This window comes from Tigriopus californicus, chromosome 12, assembly GCF_007210705.1.
Source record: "Tigriopus californicus strain San Diego chromosome 12, Tcal_SD_v2.1, whole genome shotgun sequence".
Classification (NCBI taxonomy): Eukaryota; Metazoa; Arthropoda; class Copepoda; order Harpacticoida; family Harpacticidae; genus Tigriopus; species Tigriopus californicus.
In genome coordinates this window covers 1431756-1450002 of record NC_081451.1, presented here as the reverse complement: position 1 = coordinate 1450002, position 18247 = coordinate 1431756, and the positions used below count along the sequence as shown (strand labels likewise).

Genomic DNA, 18247 nt, shown 5'->3' with positions numbered 1-18247 from the left:
AGTAGTAGTAGTAGTGGTGGTAGTCATTGTAGGAATTTTAGAAGAAGAAACTCTTGAGACTGAAGGCGCAGAGGCTCTGTTGGTGGTTGAATGAATGGTTGATGGTGAGGGAATTGTGGTGGTGCTGTCTGTTAAAATTGGGCGTGACTCCGAAGACCAGTAATTGGGGTACATGGGACGCCCCGCCGTCGAACTGAATTGATTGATTTGGTTAGGCATGTGCGTTACAGGAGCCTCTGTTTGGGTGCTCCGGATACTGTTCAAGGTCGTGGTGAGTTGAGTGGAGGAGAATCCGTTATTTTGCTTGGCAGGGAGATCCTTGATTCTGAGGATCTGCAACGTATCGTTGACTTTGATGAGCTCAGTGTCCGGGGAAATGAGTTTTTTGATAAAATCTGAAGTTTTGGTATCAATTTGGTGAATGACATTTTGAATGCTTTGGTTCTTGAGAACATTCTGAAGCATGTCAGCGTTCTCTTTCATGTACTCCTCTTTGTATTGGAAATTTGATTGCGAGGGAGGATTAATGTTGATCTTGGCGTCGTTTTTGGACATAGATGGATAGACCACTTTTTGCAGATACTCCTTGGCATCAATAAAATCGATCCTAGAGTTTTCGGTTTCTCGCCTCCTCCTTTTGGAATCTATTGCGGGCAAAGGTTGGTCTGGTTTGGTTTGGTCCAATTTGGCACTTTCAATAGGCGCATCAAGTGACTCCCGGGGTCCCGAATTATCCGGGTGGCTTGGTTGCTCTTCAATTGCGTCCAGTAGAGTGAACAGAGAGTCTATATCATACACACTGAAGTAGTTCCATTCACTAAAGCCTCTCCACAAGTCATCTGGCATGGCCAAGGCTTCAATGAGGGTATCAGAATCGTTTGAAGCAATGCTATATACAGCTGGGTCCAATAATGGACCATTATTCAATGACCGTTTTCTTCCACCAAAACCCAGAGTATTCAGAATGGTTGGCACTTGATCCGCAATAATGGCTGGCACATCTCTCAAGAACTGATTACGAACGTACCTAGAATGGAAGCAGAAGTATTAAGCCAGGTCACCTGTGACGAACTATCTTTTGTACAAGTTATATGCAAGGGTGAATTGTGGTCTTGAGGTCATGTCCCTACCTGTTGTAAACGTAGTTGATTAAGAATCCGATGACGAAATTGTCAAAGTTGCCGAACCTAGCTATTTGCGATATGATTGAATCATCTGAAAGCAGTAATAGGGTAAAAGTGGTGTGAAGTGAAGGTGTGGTTGGTGGTCGATTGTCATGGGTAATGTGTCTCATTGATAATTGTGTTCAGGGCAGGTTCTTTACCGTGGACTACTGACTGTGTACAAACGTTCCTTAAGAACCTCCCTGAACCTGTGTCTAGATTCTAGTGTCCGGAACCAAGTTCAATTTGCAAATGTGAAAAGCAGAAATATATGCGTACCCTCCACTCCATGCGGATATACCACATCAAACTTCCTATCAGCCGGAGTCACTACCTTCAACGCAGTTTTGAACTTGTGCAACCGGTGACCGGTTTGGACCAAGGGAACAATTGGCCCTTGAGGTCTCCTGGGAAAAGGTCTGCCCCTTTGTCCATGATGAGCACCGGGTCCGTTTAATGGATGAACCACTTTGAAGTTGCGGTCCCTCAAATGTGGTCCATTCTTCTGTATCTGTACAAAAGAGGTGGATCAAGCCATTTTAGGTTTTGTGAGTACTAGTATGAAAAGGACAATCTTACTTGTGCCATTCGCAGTTGGTTCCGTTTGATCTGCTGAATGCGCTTGATGAGCATGAGCTTCTTCTTGCGGCTGAGCGGTTTGTGTGCGAACTGGTCAAATCCGTATTGTTTGAGGAGACGTTGAAATTTGTTGTTTTTCTGCAGCTTCAGCAGCATCTCTTGTCGACGTCGAAACCCGGGGTCATTGTCGCTGATCAGTTCTTGTGGAATCACGGAGAACTGAGCCTTATGACGAGGTGGATTGAGACTCCGGGGGATGTTCAATCGGTTCCGGGAATTGATTTTAGACAAGATATGCTTACGTTGCCAATCCATATCCACGTCCAAGGTATAAGAAGGCTCTGGGATGTCGTAGCCGTCACTGACTGGTCCTGAATGACCATAGTTAGTTGGTCCACTGGGTTCAAAAGTCAGATGAGCTGGCTCATCAAAGATCATCTCCTCACTAATGGGGAACTCGGTCAGTTCAAGGATCTCCCGGTCATCTGTGACAAACTCTTTGATATCGCTATTAAAGTCTCCAAACTTAAACTGATTTGGCGGCGGTCTCTTGGAGTGACTGTCATCCGGGATGATTTCTTGTGGACTGGAAGGACCTGGCCCTGAGCCAGAATAGGAAGGGCTAGTGTGAAAGGCGTGTCCATCGGTGTCGTGATATTGCTCATGGCCGTCCAAGGTGTCAAAATTTTCCTGAAAATCATGGACGTGCTCTTGGATCACTTGAGGCAAAGGATGCTTCTTCCGCCGGTAGCCCTTGTCTTTGAAGTGATTGCTCTCCGTTACTAACTTATTTTCGAATTGATCCACAATCTTCAAGAAGTCTCTGTCCTTCTCCGAGTCAGGTTTGTCTTCAACAAAGCCGTTTTCATCGAAATGGGGAGGTCTCTCTACGATCTCGCCGTAATACAAAGGCCCCTCGGGAATCTCATCCTGGCTTTCCACATACTCGTCTAGATGGACCAACGCAGTATCGGGCTCGCTCTTGAGTACATTGCCTTTATTGAAATTTTGTTGAATTTTGAAGAATGTGTCCGTATTTCCTAAATCAATCCTCGTATCCTCCTCGTGTCTCCCATGGAGGTCTTTGAGCTCGTTCAAGCCATTGAAGAATGCCTTGTCCACATCCTCCAAACCATGGCCAAGTTGCGGAATTGTATCTTTCCTTGTCTGAATCACGTCCAAGTACTCTGGGATCAATGCATCCATGACTGGTCCCATTTTTGTGGTGGGTCGATTGGTTGGCTTTACACGGTCCAAGACCGCAAAAGGTTCGTGAATGCAAGTGATCTCTGAGGGCTGCACAGTGGTGGACATTTGGACTAAATATGGTGTACGGGTGGTAGTGGTTGAGATGGTGCTAGTCTTTGGTGCCTCCCCTGGATAAAGGTTCCTTATAGGAAAATTGGGAAACTTGGACGGCCGGACCGGTTCTAGCTCTTTCATAGGCCCAAAAGACTGCCTTTCTTCTGTAACTTGAACAATCCCTGCTGTGTCCCCCAAGTCTTCATGTGAATGAGTTGGCTTGGGTATGTTATGAAAAAAAGTGTTTGGGTAAAGCGCGTCCTGGTCTCCGGATTGGTTGTCTTCGTTAAAGGTGAGGTCTTCATTGAACAAATCCTCATCCTCTCCGAGATTAATAACGTTGAAATCCCTGGAATCATTTGTTTCCGGGATAGATGGTTGACTCGGGTCTTGGCCCACGCCGTCCGGGTTAAGGTTAACTTGCACATAAGATTGTCCATCTTTGTAGGAATAGGATGTTGGCTTCATCCCATCTACCGATTTTGCTGTAGTGGTTAAGGTTGGATTGGAAGGCTTTGGAGACCCTTGAATGTCCAAAGATTCGTTGACAGATGGCTTTACTGCCGTGGGTCCGACCTTAAATCTTCGGGTTGGCTGTCGGACAAACTCTTTGTTGGGCTGGTATTGGTTGTGCTTTTGCCCCTTGAGCGGTTCTTGGTCGCTTTCTTTGGCAACTGCGTTCATGTTTTTACCAATGATGTCATGGGTAGCGGTGCGGAATCCTCCAATGTGAGGGACTTTTGGTACCTTTTTCCTCACTACTTTCACTCGCCCTCGCTCAGTGGAAAACGATTTTTCCAGTACAGTTTCTTTCTGGCCGAATGTACTAAACTCCTTTTCTTCCTCCGGTTCCTGGGTGGCTTTAACTTTCTCCGGAAGGTCTTGGAACGACCCTTGTCCAAACTGAGGTTGGAACTTGGCCTTTATGGCTTCGTTAGTGGCATGGAATGGACTCTCGGAAAGGTCCATGAACGAGACTGATGTCTTTGGCGGCGCCAAGACTCTAGTAGTCTTCTTATACAATGGCTCATTTTCAAACCCAGCCAAGACGTGCGTGTCCTCGTCTACGTTAGTGATGGGTCTTTTTGTGAAGGTGTACGGCTCAAAGTTCTCCTTTTCATCATTGTTGCTTTCGGGTGTGTCCGGCCGAGCCAAACCGTAGTTGTAAAAGGACACGTTGTTCTTGTAAGATTTATCACCCACTTTGCTATAGAAATAGCCTGGGTAGTTGAGGACCGTATCGTAATTCCTTGGGCTCGTCAGATACTCGGGTAATCGAGAGGAATCCGGATACATGGTCGGGAGGAACTCTGTGCCTTCAGTGGGGGATGGACCGTCTTTTTTCCGTGATCGGTGTGGATTTCGGCTCTTGGACATTCGTCTTGAAAAGTTGGAGTAATTCTGGAAGAAAAAGTGGAAAATCATAACTGATCATTGTGGTTGTGCCAAAGTGGGAGATGAATGTCCGAGCTGAAAAGATATCCGATTTTCAATCCAGTGCAATGACAGTGTTACACAATATATTATGTAAATGAAATGAAATAAATCCTATCTAGTATGTACTGAGTTGTGATCGAGGTTGGAAAGAAACTGGTGTAGAGAATACTAATGATAACTTGGAAATACTTGAAAAAGGACATAAATATTGAACAACGTCGTATTTGGAAACCCAAATTATTCAATTGCGCTTTGCTTATTACCATATAAACCTTCTTCATTGTTATTATTGATATATTTTTTTACAAAGACTTTATAACCTTTTTTCGAATTAATTCAACTCAGGGGTCCAATTAGATTACTCTCCTAATTTGCAAAAAAGTAATGCAAAACCTCACTTTTGCATCAGTTGTTCAACCCTAAACAGTCCATATCTGTTAAAGTTGGGATTTCCAATGTGAAAAGAAGTAACCTGAAGTCAAATAGGAAATCCCGAATCCGAAATGTACGGTGATGAAAAATCCTTTGAAAACTGCGTCATCATTCCGAACGTACTTGGGAGGACGTGTACTTGAAAATGACACTTGTACCATGAGAGGCTGAGTCATTGTGCAATTGGTCTAGATTCAAGCTGATGTTACTCATGCCATTGAATCCAACTAACTGATTGATTTCTCAGTCAAATGAAATAAATGTCGTCATGATAACTAGTAATTCTGAATAAGTTACTCAAATACCTTCAATTGGTTAATTCGTATAATTATTTGATTGCTAATTGCTATCAAGGCATGTGGATGAAGACTACAAATTGTTTAAGTAACAGCCATTTCGTTATTGTTCCTTTATAGTGAAACTTATGAAAAAATCGTAAACAGAAATGGGAGCAAGGCGTTGGTTTTAAATCAAAAACTTGGGATACCTAAATACTCATTATGATGAGGATGCTTTTTGAAACAAGACAGGCATTTTGTCATACCTGTAAAATAAAAGCATGACAACTATTTGTACAAGCGTTTTTTGCTCAAGATTCAGGAGAAATTGTGATCTTTTAAGATATTTTGACTTTAACATAAGTGAATTTCTGTTAAAAAAAAAATTGTCTTACCCCTCTTTATGCCTGCTTATCAAAATGAATTGATGGCGCAAAATACCGATTGTTAAATTGTTATCGTGACCTTTTGGCTTAAGCAAGCCCCCTGAAGGTTCCCATTAGCCATTGATCAACAATCCAAGGCAATTTCTGCATTTGGTCAAAAGAGAGTGCTTTAATCATTTTTCCGAGATTAATGTCTAAGTGTGAGAACGTATATCTTTGTTCTCGCAAACATTTATGAATGGCCTTTTGATGCCAGATTTTCCCTTTTCCAAGTTTTTTTTCCACTCTCTGCTAATAATAGTAGTAACCATGCGTGAGCAAAGATTGGCCAATGATGGATGGAGAAGATTGGTGACAAAAAAGAATCTCCCGCGTTTTGTAACATTTGTAACCACCATTAATGAAGAGAGGAATGCGTTCAACCGCGCCTCCAAGGGAGGGTCAATTATGTGCTTGAAATCCACCATCTGCAGTAACACGTTCAACCAATCCTCCGTGAAGTAACACAATGCCCAGCCCTTGATTGGTAGCACTCTCAGGAGCCCATTGTGACAAACCATTAGAAATGAAAAGTGACTTTTACTTCAATGGAAAAACCCAAACCCCGGCTGACGACAAGCTTTAGAGTGATTCCTGTTTGAGTTGAGGTTGAATTTGTGTTAATCTCAATTTAAAAGATTTTCCGTATTCAATTTCTCGGGCGAGATCAAAGGACATTTATGTACTTAAACATGTTAATATGATAAACATGTTTCATTCAATAATATCTTTTTTAATTTGACCAATGTAAAAAAGGGTCAAATTCTAATGGTGCTAAAATATTACATACCTGACAATATTGTAGGCCTTTTTTGATTTATGACGCAAATTCCTTTAACATAATAAAGTCGCCCTAGTTGAAAAGGAAATCATCTTTCTTTGAGATGCGTTTGAAAATGTGATGGCCATTTGAGAAAAAGATAAAATATGAACATACAGAAGTGAAAAATGAATCCTCAAACCTTCGTTATTTAGAGCATTTTTTGGCAGACTTCGTTAAAACCGAAAGAGCAGCCAGTCCATCATTACTTGGAATCAAAAGATGGAGGAACAATTTCTACGATTTTCATATCTGGAGACAATTTTTGGGGGGCAGTCTGAGAAATAGATATAACTGAGTGGTGTAGAAACAAGACTAATGGCAACTATCAACAATTGTCGTGACTAACTACCCAAACATATGGCCTCTAAAAATCGCAATGAGAGCTCCAAAAACTTTCCAATAGATCCTTCACAGATCAATCATTTCTCTCCAAATGAGTATCGTAGTTGTACTTTTGTCCAATCATGTACCAAATGTAACACAAATCTTAAGGTCTTTGTAAGTAAGATTTAAATCAGAAGTAGGAAAATGATTGTCGGCTTACTCGAAATCACAACCAGATATACTCGCCAGATCTCTAAAACTCACAATTTGATTTTTTCCATTATAAAAAAATAACACTATCGAAGCCACACTCTTTACCCTATGATAACCTTCTCTTGACTAATGCCAACTCTTGTCCATGTCAGTTAATGAACTTACCATAAAAAAGAAAAATAGTAAGAAATGTGTCGTCACCGTGAAAGGAGCTCAAAACTTAAGAAACATAATTAAATGGTTGTTCACAACTTAATGGATTAGTGTAGCACCTGATTTTGATTTTTTGGTTGCGATTGCGGATGAGCTTGGCTATTCATATCACTTTGCTTGACCAAGTTCTCGAGAACCAATCCCATGGTCATAATGGTCATCCCGGAGGCCACGGCCAAGTTCGTGGAGCCCAATGGAACGCTCAAGTTCCCCATCATGTGGGCCCCAAGAACAGGGGGAGGCCCACTGTTCGCCATGTCCATGACTCTTTAGGTGCACTTCATACGGTGGTTGTCTTTATGGCACATGAAAACGAGGCCTCGGCAGTGCGTGTTTTCACTTTCTCATCTCAAATGTATCTCAAGCGGCACATGGTGTGTTGTCACCCGAGCAGGTTGATGGCAAAAAGGCGTTGTTGGATGGAAGGGATGCGTTTGTTTCTCAGTCAATTAGGGGGACGAAACTGGCCACTTTTAGTAGCGGGCGGATCGACGTCTAGCGGTGAAATTTTCACGGCGGAGATGTGAACTGGCCGAGATCACGGAGGCGACTGAAACGGAATCCCCTGAACGGACTGACTGACCAAGAGGAGAGAATCACACCTGAGCTAAAGCCGTTCACGATGAGACTGGAAATGGATCTACTACTCGATCTGTCCGTGTATCTACTGGACAGAGTGTTCTATCTACCCAAGTCATATCATTGAGGCCGGACCAGATATCCAAGTCAGATTGGACTAGAAATCAATATCGGAGAAGACGCACGGTGGACCAAGGAGTTGCCAATCATAAAGTCACATCATTGTTCAATTTGCTTTCCTCAAATATAAGCTGTATCTTTTAAGTCAGACTGGAACCAGCTTTTGATCAGAATTCCTGATGATCCCTAAAACCAAGGTCTAGCTAGATCCGCCAACCCCAATTTGTTGGAGGATGAGGTCTGTCTATGAATACAAAGCTAAATGAGGCACGTTTTTTAATTGCTTGGGATTTTATTTTCGTTTTCAAACAATTTAGGGAGATTTGATCAAATTTGTTTTTTTGCCTGTCACATCACTTTTTGCGTATTATTTGTAGGAGTAGTTGTGATATTTGTTCTATGGCCAAGGCATAATTGGTATACATCTCATTCTTGTTACCAGTCTTTGAGCTTATGACAATACTGACTTATCACTGCAATGTACGAATATTTACTTTCTTATTTCTTCCATTGGCATTGTTTATTGGTCCATCTTTCTCTACCTCTTACATTTTATTTAGCTTTATTATCTGACCAATCTCATACATATCTGTTACCCCTATGATTTCTTCAATACTCTATGCGTACTGTACACCCCAACGGGGATTCTGATTGAGAATTAAATCAATAATTTGATAGTATCATTTTCACCTTTTGAAGAGGTCTGTGTCCACCGTGAGCAGCTTTAGGCTACACAAAGATGATCCTTCATTCCCGTAAATAACTGTGAATCCAGAGGACGTTGGTCGAGTAATCGAGCAATTGCATATGGTGCCTTACAAATTTTGTCTTGATCATATTGAGATTCATGGCCATTGAGGGACCATGACAATGCGTAACAGGCGGAAAGAAATGGTTCTATAGAGATGAAATTGAATCCGTCGCACTAAAACCGGTGAACGCACAACGAAAGGAACCGAAAGGGAAAACCATTCTGTATGGTCGAAATCGTGACAGTCCAGTCGCCTTTTGCTTTTTGGCCCCATAGCCACGAACGCATGCAGGCGCAAACGCACGCTCTCCCTTGGATGGATCAAAATTACAGTTACCAGTAAAGCTTACTGTTCTTTCTTTTTCACTTTTGATTTGCTGCATCTCAGGAAGAGGAGTAAACGATTCCTTGATAATAGTGTGCTCTTTACGAGTACTTCAGTTTAGGAGAGGACGTGATTTTCCAAGATAGGACAGAGGCGTACTTTTTCTTTCATGAAAACTGGTTTTCACAGGTATAATTGTGACATTTATGTGCTTGTCAGGAAAAACCGTTTCTTTCATGGTAACCGGTTCTCATGGGCTTCATTAATTGTCGACTCTGATCCACTAAAAGGAAACTAAGCAACACCGTTGAAAAAAATCATGAGTGGCTGGAAAACAAGTTTCCAATTACCAAACAATAATAAAAAGATTTCCATTGATCAAATATGGTTCGTCATTGTTTCAAGTCAAAACTATACCTTGGTGACCTGTAATTGTAAAAAAAAGAACTGTGTACTGAAAAGGAGGGACTCTCTTTAGATGAAGTTTACTTTAATCCAGTTTTCAATAATCAACACTGAGGACATTTGTAGCTGCCTCAGCTATTAATGGTTCTTTTTTTAAGCCACACCTCCCTTACGTCACTACTCAGAATGTTGGACATTGCCTCCGAATCTTCCATTCCAATCAACAATCCAAACAATCATAATTCAGAAACTAAGGCTTTTTGAGGAAAGATAGTAATATGGAGCCAAGCAAGAATAAAATTTGCCAATTTCTGATCAGGTTAATTGGGACTTACGATCTTCAAGGGGTCTAATATGGTCATGAAATGAACTGGCTACAGAAACAAGGGTCCTAAGAGATATATTTTAATTTTTCATGTGTCATAAAAGACTTGTCGTTAGATTTGAGTTTTGCAGGACAAGGTTTATCATTTAATTTCTCCTAATACATATATTTGGGTATCAGTATTGTTAAACTATCTAATTGGACGTCATCAAAATAGTTGTTGGATATATTTGGGATGCATATAGACAAAGACATTACTTTTTTAGTCATACCCCTCTGCAATGGTTCATGCGTTAACCAAAATTGCAATTACTTTTGTAGTTACATTACCTGTTGACTGTAAAATTGCACAGGCAAATTCCCACTCTTAAGACTTAATGGAGATTGAATTAAACTGACCAAAATACCATATCAACACTTTATTGAAGGGCTAGCCAGATCTGCCAACGCTAATTTGGCGTTGGTGGATCAAATGGATTGTTGGGAAAATGCAAATTTGAGTATCCTAAATATATGTTCTGAATTAATGCTGTAGATTCCATTCCCAGTGGCAGGAAGAAGTCCGCAATACTTGATGAACTTTTAGCTACAATTAATTGATTACTTTATCTCAGTAAATCTTGAAAGGCAATCTGATAGAATGTACGAGCAAAGTCTGTTATATTGTTGTAAAATGCTTGATCAATTTTAGAATTGGTATTTGAAAATGGATAAAGAACCCCTGAACTTCAGACTGGTCAGAAATTTTGGATACGTGTCAATGGATCAACGACTGACAGATATCAGCTTAAATCAGAAGCCAGTAACCCAAGAAGTATTGAAGGCTCCTCAATTAAAGTCGACTTCAGAGTCTGAATTAGTTTTGATTCCTATATGATTCCAGTCTGATTCTGCTCCTTAACCTTTCCCAAAGAAATTTTTAGACCCTGAATGTGCAAAGGAAATGTCTTTAGAGTGAATGATTTCTAGATTGATTTAGAAGTCATTGATTTTTTGAACAGGTTTTATTTTTCATTCGACCTGCTTCTATTCGTAAGTTGGAGCTTGACTCTTAGATGCCAAAAAAGATCACGATAATCTGATCACGTTGGTGCTTATCTATATAGTAATATATAGTAAGTAAAAAAGTGCTTTTTCAATTTGCTTTCCATTTTGGGAGCCGGACCTAACTGGTTCAAAGAACGTATGAGCTATCATTCATGAGTAAGGCCGGCCAAAACTTGCTTATTGGAAATTGTGCAAAAATTGCACACTCGAGATTTATCTGCAAATTTTGCAATTGTACCAGCAACATTTGACATTTCCCTGCAATTCATTATGCAATTTCAGCCTGCCATTTCAGACGAAAAGATACCAATATTTGTTAAAGTTCGTGACATTTTCAAGAATTATGGTCAATTTTACGGAACAGTGAAATTTTACTACTTGATTTTTCCAAATCTTTTTGAAAAAAAGCACACATTAGCTAGAAATAGATTACAAACATGTTACCAACCACCTGGTTTTGTATTCCATCAATCATAAACAGCTATTTATCATTGCAATTTTTGTTAAGATATTCTATTTCAAAAAATCTTGGAACTTAATTTTGTTTGAGTAAAGAACTTCTCCTTTAAAAATCGGGCACATATAGACGTGTTTTCGTGATTTTGGGTTAAATTGTCATGATGAGGTAGATGGTCAATTTCGGAAAAAATGACTTATCATTACTTTTGTGAAGCTTGAAAAACTTAATTTTCTTGACAAGATTGTTCTGCAATACATTTGCTCTCTCTGACATTATTGTTTTTCAGTTAATGAACTGAGATCTATCTTTTTCACAAAATATTAACCATGTGCAAAATACTGTCAGTTTAGGAGGCAGCATGAACAAGGTAAGACCTGCTCACTAGGGATAGCAGGTTCAAATCCCAATGCTGGGAAACATCATGATTCGATTTTCCTTTTCATCTACGGTTTACTTGAAAGGGAATGCCAAAGCAGCCCTTACACCCCCAGAACGTGATGGTGCCTATATTTGGGAAAGTTTATTTGCAAACTTTTCAGCTAATTCGGTCGATTTTTTTCTTCAAATTAAATGTCAATTGATAAGTCATGATCTAGCCATCCATTCCAATAGTTGACTTCTCTACTCTGGCTCCCTGTAGTAACTCTCTTCTGTTCTTGACACTTCTTCTTCACCCTTCTACCTATTCACTACTCTTCCAATACAAAGAATAAACGGCTTGTTAGTTACGAATACCGAAATAGTAAAAAGGGAGATGGAGTGGCGGAGTTGAATAACGCGTCACACCAGAGTTATTCGTGCTCGGTTTCATGGGTTCGATCCCAGGTCTCGCCTAATCAATATTTCTAGTGGACATTGACGCCTCGAATGGCGGCCTACCATTGGAACCAAGATCTCAAACACTTCCATCAAAGGTCAATTCATGTCTATGTTATGTCCTTTGAGATGTATTCTCGCAAATAAACATCTAAATAAAGACCATATTTATTTGCAATTTTTGGCCGGTCCAACTCATGAGAGTAACGTAAAGTCACTGATGTTACTGCTATGGAATAAACGTTGCAGTGAAATAGTCAATAAGGACGTTTTGGCCAGCTCGTTTGTTTGCTGGTACCAGTGTCAGTGGTGCAAGTTTGGAGCTTCAAACACGTTTTCGAGAAGCTGACCCTTGATTAACATTGCTTTATGAAGAAAGGTCAGTTTCGTTAAAGCTAGTTTGAAACGCCAAGTTTGCATCGCTGGCATTGGCAGGCAAGTTTGTTTGCTGGTACCGACGCTTGCCTAAATGTCCGAATAGTTTGTGTGTAGACAAAAAAGTCGGAAAACTAAGACAAAACCAAACCAAAGTAAGCATCATGGAAACGAAAGCTCTGGAACTTTCTAGCCAGGGCTACTCCTCAAGAAACTGGAAAGAAAAGTATGCAATTACGATTAATTTTCAACTTGTAATGGTCAACAAAGCAGCTTCTTTTAAGAAAAGAGGAGGCTTTTTCCAAGAAAAGAGAAAAAGAGGTATTCAAAGTTCCAAAAAAAAAACAAATAGAAGAGAAAAGAGGAGAAGAGAGGAGCCGCACAAGGCCTGTAAATATGTTTTTGTGCCTGATTTCAGGCTTTTTAAACCGAGTCTTGGAATGAGTTTCCAGCAAGTCAAATGTCATGCTTGATAAAATATTTGGTCTGCAGAATGTTTTGATTGGTAATTTTTAGGCAACCCTGAACCTTTTGGTTGATCCATCGAATTCAATTTGAAACTTCGATCGAGTGAAACGTCTATTATAAAGTATTAACTTTTTTTTTGTATTTACATCAGGTCGTTTCGGTGGCAGCCGAAGCAACACTTTCTGCATTAGTAATACTGTTTCCGGCCTCAGAGCTGGCTTTTTTGGCGGTCTTCTTCCGACTGTTAGGCGATGACTTGTTCCCTTTGGCATAGGGATTGCATCCGGGTGGGAATTCCACCCTCACTGGCTTCAGCACTTTCCCTTCCCGTCTGTAGATTTTTCCATTCAAGAACTGCAGAGAAACAATGGGTTAGATTCTTATACAACATTTTCTTCGTTAGGAGGGGTAGGTAAATATTCATGAATTGGGAAGACTAAGGTCTGAATGCTTCTTAAACGTTTGCAATGGGCTTACTCTAATTGAACAATGGAGGCAATGTGCACTTCGGTCGTCTTCGGCAGAAAAAGCGTGACAAGCACAAGGACATTTGTCCCCGCCGTATTCATCCTTGAGAAGATCGCCCACCAAGGAAACCTTCTCTGCTCCATCGGGCGCCTGAGCCATATTCTCATCTCCATCCATCTCATTCTCAAGATCCACCAGGTTGATCACCTCAGGCTTTGGTAACCGGCTATCAAGAACCGGACTCTAATTGAGGAGGTAGAAAACACATTCAGCACAATTGGTAAGGTTATCCCAGGCATGCTCTTAGTACTCACATTTGGTAAAAGGGATAGAAATAAATCGTGAAGGTGAGGGTTCCCACGAAATAGCTTGGATGCCATGTTCGTGAGTGTGGTCTGGTCCATTTGAGGGTCACTGAGGAAGTTGGCCATATCCTTGAGGATCCGCGTGTGCGAAGATGGGGTGTGCTCATAGGCCCTTCTGAGTTTCCTAAAGAACTCCTTGTGGCGATTCCGAGTCAAGAAAGAGCTATAAACTGGCTGACCGAGCTTTATGGCACTCTCGGGGGTAAGTAGGTCAAGGAGCATTTCCTGGATCTCCACATGTCCTTTCAACAAGTGGTGAAGATCCGTGAATCCTTAATCAAGAGAGGTTAAAAAGTCAGACCTTGAGAATTGATTTCTAAATCGAGTAGTCATTCATCCAACGAACGTACCTTTCAGGATGTCCTGCTCTAAGGTAGTTAGAAGGCCAAGAAATTCCGTGAATTCCAAGGGGTCTAAGTCACGCTCCGCGAACTTAAAAATGTCGAACGCCTCCCGTTCCCGACGAGCATTGACTTCTTCCACCGTCTCCTCAGCCAGGATATAAGCTAAGATTTCAGCCTCCCGTTGCTGTTTGGTTTTTTTCTTGGTCTGTTCGGCTTGCTCTACCCTTTCTACCGGCTCCGATGAGGTTTCTGGCTGGCTGTCCAAAACTAGCCTCTCTGCCAGGGGTTCTTCTCCCTCTTCTGTTTCCTCATTATTCAGGGGAGCAATATTCTCTTTGGCCTCTTTGGGTAATTCTACAATCTCTGGCATTGACATGTCAAATGAAGGTTCTGCCACTGCCCCTGCCACTGCTACCAGGGGCATAGGGTCAGCCTCCTTTGCTTTGTTTGGCGCAGTACCTTTCGGTCGAATAACGCGCGCCTTTTTCAAGGGGCTGTATTTCCTCAGGATCCGCTCTCTCTCCTTCTTCAAAGGGGATTGCGAAGCCTGAAGAGATTTCAAGCCCAAGCTGGAACCAGAGCCTTTGGGAAGAATGGGCCTATACTTCCTTGGTGAAGTTTTCCTCTTTTCTGCAGCGTCGGGAATTTGGAAGGTACTGACCACCTCGGTGGAAATATCTTTAGGGATTTGGACGGCTATGGTTTGGGACTGTGGGTCAAAGATGGCTTGAACCACGCCATCTACAGCCGGAAGAACCTGCTTCTTAGGCGGTGGAGAGGGCTTCACTTCTTCAGGCAGTCTCAGGCAGAAGAATTGGCGCCAAATCTCTGGGAGTGACAATGGGGGCGCTTGTCGCAAAGGAACGCCCAACGGCACGGCTGCTAATTGGTCATAGTCCATTTCAGGGACCAGCGCTTTTCCAGTGGCATTGAGGTGGTCGAGCACTTTGTTGGTTGAGGTTTTCCGTCTTGCATTGTGGATATGTGTGTGTACCTGTTTGATTGTCTTGCCAGGGCAATACTTCTTGACTGAAAGCAATAACACCTTTTAAGCATCCTGCATGTATGCTTTGATATGACCACATGTTGGCGCTTACCAACTTCTGCACATGCGGTTTTAAGGGTAATTTTCTTGTTAGCTTTCTTCATGGTCTCATAATACTCTTCAACTCCGATGGCAATGAGATAGTCCTCAGAGTCTGAGAAAGTGTTGGTCCTCTTGTTGGGAAGGACTGAGATGGCCTGACACGGAATCAAACTTGGGTACTGGAAAACTCCACTTTCTCCCATTATGTTCATCAGCCTTCAAAGATAATTATATCAATTTAAATTAAAAGAAAAGAAAAAACTAGATGCTGCGCGTCCTTGTAGGTATGGGCAAGGCCAATCCTCGTATATATTGAAATGCATTTTTCTACACCATTGCTGACTTACATACCACGGTGTTCAAAAAGCCCTATCAAGTTTCCAAAGAAATTCCCAAGGACAACTTGGTATTTTTCTACCTCAAAATACCATAGGGAACATTTTTGATTTTATTGCTTTATGGAATTCTAGCCCACATAAAAAACTCACATACCTAAAACGTTATAAAAGCTAAAATTTTCCAAAACCTACTCAGTGTAAATTGGGAGCACCCTTAGTTAGGTCTTGAATATGATTTAAGATATCATCTATTTCACCGCTACTTAGTTACGTACATGGAATTTAGTGGTCCAAATTTCATCGTTTTCAGCCCCAAAATGCCCCGGATATACGTTAATTCAAGTTCCAAAGGATTTAATATCGATTTTCAATATCACAAAAATGAATAAATAAACAAAAAGTTTATTTTCCTTTTTCGTGCATAATTTCAAATTAACTTAAAACCCTGTACAACCATATTCCATATCTAAAAACAAAAACAAAAAAGTAGATGTGTGAAAATTTATTTTAGAACCGTCCAATGGACATTTAGTTGGGCGGTCACTGAAAGTTTCATAAATATCAATGATGTCTTAAAGAAGCTATTTTTAATCAGTTTCAACAAAGTGTGCAAGAAGCGACACAGTTTTTACCATTGTTTGTTTCATGTATCGTCTTCAGAATTCAAGTGATTGCGTTACTAAGTGTACACATGGTGATTGCAAAACAAATTTCCAAAGATTACACTTTTTAATGTGTTTAAAGTGACGTTATATATCATTTTTAGCTATTGTGAAACTATGCGAGAAAAGGAAAATTAATCTTTGATTTTTGTGACACTGAAAATCGATATAATTTCTTTGGGAAATTGAATTATCATTTAACCGGGACATTTTGGGGCTAAAAACGATGAAATTTGGACCACTAAATCCCATGTAACTAAGTAGAGCTGAAATAAAAGATAACATACATGTAATTTAGCTTCAAGACCTTACTAAGTGTGCTCCCAATTTACATTGAGTTGCTTTTTGAAAATTTTAGTTTTTTAATGTTTTTAGGTATGCAAGTTTCTTATATGGGCTAGAATTCCATAAGGCAAAACAATCAAATTTGTTCCCCATATTTTTCTGATGTATAAAATGCGAAGATGTGTTTGGGAATTTCCGCCAAAACTTTAAAGGGTATCTTTACCATTGTGATATATTATGGTTTGTCTCTAACCTCAGAGAACAAGAATAGCTTTTGGGATCATTTCAAAAAATCTAAATGACTAGTACACTAGCTACAACCTGGATCAGTAGCGCCCCCAAACGGTTCAATTATGCATTACTGAATTGAAGCATACTACAATGCAAGACTGGAGAGGTGATTAAAAAAGAACCGAATTCCAAAAACAAGATTAGTTTTCCACATTTCCATGGCATATGATGACGCATGTAAATGAGCTGCAAGTAGATTATGACTAAGGGGAGGATTTTCTTTCTTTTTGGTTTGGTTTTTCATGGGCTTTTCTTACCGCTACACAGGGAATGTAATTTCCAGCACTATTAAAATGAAAGGTTATAATTCGTTTGTTTATTACCTTTCAATCTTAAAATGATATTTGGTCTACCAATGAATTTGAGTTGGCAGACCGAGCTAGTCCTTGAATTCAGGGTTGATCTGGAATGCTATCTAAAAATTTGTCCAAGTCTGACTTGAAAGATGCTACCGGATCAACAAGGCCTACGCATTCTTTCCCAATATTAGAGGAAAGCAAATTAAACAATGAAGGAGCCCGAGAAAGAAGAGAGTTGGACTTCATTGTTTGAACTAGCCTGGATTCTCGAGGGCTCGAAGGTGCTCTCAAAACGCACATTAAGCCTCTAGTCACTATAATTGACCCTAAATTCTGGGTTGGGACAAAGCTCATGGATACTTTTGAAGACGTACAATATCAAATACCTTTCGTACCTTCTCTGAGTACTGTACAATCCCACACTATTTTAGTCTCTCCCAATACGAGAGCTCTCTCATACCTGTGATGTTCCTAAAAGCTTTACCCACCTTCAACTGGAACTTTCCATCATTTTGGAGGACTACACTTAAATCTTTCATAGATGAGACCTCAAAATCTTTACCTTCATTATCTACGAGTGAAGTATTCAAATGAGTTGACCCGAAGGTCATTGAGCCGAATTTCATTCCGTTCACGGCCACATTTTTTTTAATAACCCAAGAATAGATTATTTCTAGGTCCTTTGCAAGGCTAATGGAATCTTGGCCATTCCTACCAGAAACTAACTTTGTATCCTCAGCATAAGAACAGAGACTGGCAGTCATACTAAGCTTTTGATGCGGGGTAACGAATACCATAAAAAGATGGGGCCCTAAGATGAAGCCCTGGGGAACACCTGACTTGACATCATGTATGTCACTGAGGGATCCCTCAACCTTAACCAATTGCTTCTTATCCTGAATGGATTTCTTATCCAATTGAGAACCTTGCCTTGGATCCCAAGGTCATGAAGTCTATTAAGCAAAAGGCCATGATCTACTTTATCAAGGGCCTTGGCAAAATCAAGATTTTCAACATCAACTGAGTCGTATCTTTCTAGTCCCTCAATAACCTGCTCTATATGTTCAATCAGTGGGGTAACCGTGCTAAAATGTACTCGGAACCCATGCTGGCTAGGAGGAAGGACTTCATGTATATCAAGAAATTCAACAAGTTTGAACTTCATGATCTTCTCAAACACCTTCGCAATATTCGAAGTGAGAGAAATCGGCCTGTAATTACTGGGGAGCGACTTATCTCCCCCTTTAA

General features: G+C 40.6%; 2 protein-coding genes across 2 annotated transcripts in view; both read right to left on the bottom strand.

The window, feature by feature from the left end:
• Positions 1 to 43: 43 nt before the first annotated feature.
• Positions 44 to 7728, bottom strand: LOC131892165 (uncharacterized; the record flags this gene model as incomplete). Its single annotated transcript, XM_059241941.1, is given in 5 exon segments — positions 44 to 1027; positions 1131 to 1215; positions 1443 to 1674; positions 1743 to 4445; positions 7249 to 7728. Coding segments are annotated over 5 exon segments (4208 nt in total), but the record flags the coding sequence as incomplete, so codon positions are not given.
• Positions 7729 to 12953: 5225 nt separating this feature from the next.
• Positions 12954 to 18247, bottom strand: part of LOC131891743 (GON-4-like protein) — a gene marked incomplete at its 5' end in the record, with an annotated part of 17328 nt that continues 12034 nt past the window's right edge. The window contains 5 exon segments of the mRNA XM_059241383.1: positions 12954 to 13214; positions 13338 to 13571; positions 13643 to 13965; positions 14044 to 15066; positions 15135 to 15340. Coding sequence (XP_059097366.1) covers positions 13008 to 13214; positions 13338 to 13571; positions 13643 to 13965; positions 14044 to 15066; positions 15135 to 15340 — 1993 coding nt within the window.